Source organism: Pelobates fuscus, chromosome 7, assembly GCF_036172605.1.
Source record: "Pelobates fuscus isolate aPelFus1 chromosome 7, aPelFus1.pri, whole genome shotgun sequence".
Classification (NCBI taxonomy): Eukaryota; Metazoa; Chordata; class Amphibia; order Anura; family Pelobatidae; genus Pelobates; species Pelobates fuscus.
In genome coordinates, this window is record NC_086323.1 from 103,431,316 (window position 1) to 103,436,165 (window position 4,850).

Consider the following 4,850-nt stretch of genomic DNA (forward strand, 5'->3'; position numbering starts at 1 on the left):
GGCAGTATGGGGCATCACAAAATCTATAGCCGCCACTACCTAGACGTATGCTAGAATATAAATAATATATGATCTTTGAAAGTTACATGGTAAAAACGGGAAGTGTTGTTAAACTATTAAAATGTATCTGGTTCTGGTGTGAAAATAGCCTTAGTCATTAGTCACACCTGAAACATCAGAAAGCTGCAATACCAGCAGGCGCCACCGCTGCTTTGGGCGCTACGTTACTTCCGGGCGGTCTAGGCTGCCCTATATCCAGCCCACCTCCTCTCTCTCTCTCTCTTCCTCAGGCCGTCTGCGAAGGAGGCGGACGTGTCGATTCGGTGAGTGAATCCGTTTCCATCTGCCTATTATTCCCGGTATCCCAGCCCTTCTAATCACCTAGAATGGACGATCACCCTCTAATCTATGAGTGTGTGCCGGTATTTTTGCAGAGATTGGCCCAGTTTAGGGGATGCTTGCTGTTAATGGGGCCATGTACCTTTCTGATATCTCATTGCTCAAAATGGCGGCTCACACTTCGCTAGGCCGCACTCCCTGTTAACATGCCGGCTCAGCCATAGGGGGCCCGTGTGCTGTGGGCTGGAGCACTTGCATTATACCCAGGGGCAGATTGTTAGTACGGCCATTTATTATCAATGCTCGGACATGGGATGCTGTGATTTCTTTCTGTTATACTGCCCCATGGTTACCCCCTCTCTATATTCTATACATGGGATTCCACGTGTCACGCTGCCAGAGTTAAATGGACAGTGTCAGGATACTTCATAAGTCAGTGCATCCAACACTGTCCTCATGGAACATCAACAGTCCAGGGCAGGGGTCCTCGAACTCCGGCCCCCCAGATGTTGCTGAACTACAACTCACACGATTCTCTGGCTATCTGTGTAACTCAAAGAATCATGGGATTTGTAGTTCAGCAACATCTGGGGGGCCGGAGTTTGAGGGCCCCTGGTCCAGGGGCTCTTTATTATCCTATTCCAATGGTGATGCTGATAAAACCTGGACTATTGGCTGGTCTTGTATTGGTTTGAGAGAAGCACTGTCGTATGTCATTAATCTCGTATATAGGAAATGGCATAGAATAGGGATAACAGGGAAACTTTCCTTGAAAGAGTTGGGGTTCAATTCCTGTGTATTATGTTGTGTAGGGCAGCTATTGGTCGTGTTATTTATTGTAAATGAACACGTGTCATTGTCATACAGCACACTGGGTACTACCACAGGTTAATTTAAGTGATCTGAACTTGCATGGACACATCATAGCAGAGGCATATTTGGAAATTGGTAAAAACGTGTGTCGTAACCAAAGAGAACACTTTGGACATGCTGTTGTTAAGTAAGTAGGTTAATGAGATGGCTTTTATCTTCCTGCACACGCATCTCTAGTTGCATGCAATTTTATGCAAGTCTGCCTTGCTCCTGTGAAGAGGTGCAATAGACAATTGACCCACATTCTTACATTGATTGTTAGGAAGGAAAAATACTTTATAGCCTTTAGAGATCCTATAGCTGCTGCACTTTGCATAGGACAATGCTGCAGTTAAGACACACCTCACACCAGGACTAGGCAAGCTCCATCGGTGAAATATCGTTCTGTTTTATGTCTTGTCCAATATCTCCATTTAGGTTATACTCATCATGTTTAATGAATGAAAGGATTTATAATCTGAAGTAGTGTTGGGTCTGGATTTGGCACTTACATGAAAATGACTGTGCAGTGTTAAATGCAACTCTTGGTATTTTGTAATTCTGAAATTAGTGGGTTTATGCCTTGAGGTTATCATTAGCCATGTGTTTACTATTGGCAACTTCCAAACCAGCATGTGATGTCTCTAAAGTTGGAAAGGTATGGATGAAAGCAGCAATATAATCTAATATTTGTTTTAAAGGCACATTCTGTAGAATTTTATATATATATATATATATATATATATTTTTTTTTTTTTTTCAAATGTTTGCTACACACCCCAATTTATTTATGTCAAAGAGCATTAACAAAAAAAGTCCACCTATCATTTAGTTTGTTGCAGGTTTTCACTATATAAAGGTACATTACGTGTATTTCCTTATCTGTGCATTACTAATCATCCATATAATGTAAACTATTAATATTCCTTCACCAAACCTTTTCATACTTGGACCAGGGTGTTTAGTAACGGTTTGCTCTCTACTTTGGTCCCCATCAGGCTCTATGGCTCCTGCAGAGTTGCCAAAGCCGAACCAGTTGCTATTTGTTGCCTGAGTCAGCTGACCACTCTGCCAATGAATGGCAAGGAAATGTGCTTAGAATTTACATAAGCCAACCTGTTACAGTGGAGTTGCCTCTTTTTGAGGGTTTGAACTCTTTATGTGCAGTGTTTCATACTGATACGCGGCACATACAGACTCCGGGCACTGTGACCACGTCAAATCCCTTTAGTGGGTATGGTATTGGGAGTAACCCTTTAATTTTATATATCATGATTATGGAGAGGAGGTTTTTGGTTTTATCCCAATCCTCTGGATCCCTGTCTGGGGAGAAACCTGTGCTCCTACGATTGTTTTGACAGAGGAAGAGGATAGCGGAGCGTTTGCCCATTCCATCACCAGACTTTATTCTGGCTGAGGGAAGTTACTCTGTTACACCAATATTTAAAGAGCTCCTCTGAATTAAAGTAACTGTGTGGAACTTCATGTACAATGCTAAGCTTTCAGAGTATTAATCTGTTTATGTAAATTTGTGTAGTTGAAGGAGCACTATAACCACTATACTGCTTTGGGGCCCGAGTGGAAGTAGTCAAAAGTTTTGCTATTCTCTGCAGCCAGTATTGAGTTGGGAGCACCAGAGCCTAGCCCTGCTATTTAAGTAAATATGCTTAAAAGGAAAAAAGCTTCTGGCGTCCAGTGGACCCCAGGTAAAAAAAAGTACGTCCGTGGCAAACAGTTTGACTAATTACATTTAGTGAATGGGGGTGCAGGTCATTTCTGGCCAATGAACCTTTCAGCATGCTGTACTGTCCCTATAGCCAGGGAGAATGGTGCCATGGTACTCTAAGCAACATAACCACTACAGATCGTTGTGGTTGTATAGCTTTGAGAGCCCCTTTTTCGCAAAGTAAAACTCGATCTAAATAAGTAAAACACAATTTATTGCAGGGTTACATATGACAAGCTATAGTTGAGCTCCATTTTCTGAATGTCTGCAAAATCACATGCAACCATAAATCATTTGTAAATCAGCAATAAATGGTTGACAGTTAACAAGATTTAAAACTTGGTAGTTTACATTTTTTTTTTTATTGCCATTGGTGTAAGTCTGCATACAGAAATTAATTATTCCCTCTATCTATAGGAATCATGCCTGCCCTAAGACCTCTGATCAAACCTAGGATCGTCAAGAAAAGGACGAAGAAATTCATTCGTCACCAATCAGACCGATATGTCAAGATTAAGGTTTGTTTGGCTTATGTCCTGAGTTGCATTATGCTTCTTTTCTCAATGTACTGTTTGTATGATAACAAATCTTTCATATTTTGTAGTTCTATAAATTAGGTTGAAGTCTCGCCTTTCATGTTATGTGTGAGCTCAAACTGTGCTTACTCTCATATATTCCTTTGCAGCGTAACTGGCGTAAGCCCAGAGGTATTGACAACAGAGCCCGCAGGAGGTTCAAGGGTCAGGTCCTGATGCCCAACATTGGTTATGGTAGCAACAAAAAAACCAAACACATGCTGCCCACAGGATTCCGGAAATTCCTGGTGCACAATGTCAAGGAGCTTGAGGTTCTGATGATGAGCAACAAGTGAGTACTGGGAAGGATTTCTAGGTGTCATATAGCCTAGAATACTTGGTTTTATAATGCTTGCAGTGAGACTTATGTCCCCTGCACTTTAAGAGTAATTTAAGTCCAGGGCTCAGTTTCAATCTAATAACTACATACTTGCAAATTTAGGATGTGGTGGTGGTTAACTTTGTATTTACCTTTGGTAAAATGGTGCACTGCAGTAAACCTGTCTAGTGCATTGATGGCTCCTTAGTAGGATTGCCTTAAATTTCAATCATTTTGACTTACATCTGCTGCATTATGGCACATCACGTGACCCCAGATCTTCTTTTCCCACCTGCCTGTTGTGTCAATGTGTTGGCAAATTAAGTCTTTGTAGGCATGTTTCCTTGATGTGATTAAAAGATTATGTAATAAGGATGTATTAAGCATGACTCTTAGACAGTTTCCCCACTTGTCATATTAAGCCTGAATGATACTTGCAGAAAATCCTTTGACTTCTCCACCATTATCACTGCTTGGAAAGCCGGGCACTGTAAGCTTTTTGCAATTTGAGTCGGATGCGACTTTACCAGTTACTTGGGGTTCAGATGTACCAAAGGCTTTTCTCTAGTTTTAAAATAAGGTTTAGGTGATAGATGTTGTAACCATAATCCTTTTACCCTTGGATAACATGTGATTGCTAAAAATGTATGAGACAAACAAATTTGTTTAAATATTTGTTTCAAAAATTCGTTAAAATACATGTAGTCTGACTACTGCCTGCGACAGTGTTTTAAATCCTATGTCACTGTTCATACAGTCATATTTCTGCAAATTATCTTGCGTTTAAGTCTCTCAACATTGAGAAATTGTAATATCTGTTTTGTGATGGCTTACTGTTGTCTCTTTATCTCAGGTCGTTCTGTGCAGAAATCGCTCACAATGTTTCCTCCAAGAACAGAAAAACCATTGTGGAAAGAGCAGCACAGCTTGCCATCAAAGTTACAAACCCCAACGCCAGACTGCGCAGCGAAGAGAACGAATAAATGCATGGTCTCTGGTGCTGTTATTTGTGTTTAATAAAAGAAAAGTTAAAACCTTA

At 40.8% G+C, this 4,850-nt stretch overlaps 1 protein-coding gene across 1 annotated transcript; it reads left to right on the plus strand.

Moving 5' to 3' along the window:
• The first annotated feature begins 229 nt into the window (after window positions 1-229).
• RPL32 (ribosomal protein L32) lies at window positions 230-4,850 on the plus strand. The gene is made up of 4 exons (XM_063427394.1): window positions 230-323; window positions 3,335-3,435; window positions 3,603-3,784; window positions 4,665-4,850. Exons 2-4 carry the CDS (start codon window positions 3,340-3,342, stop codon window positions 4,792-4,794), a joined length of 408 nt encoding a protein of 135 aa, XP_063283464.1. The 5' UTR covers window positions 230-323; window positions 3,335-3,339; the 3' UTR covers window positions 4,795-4,850.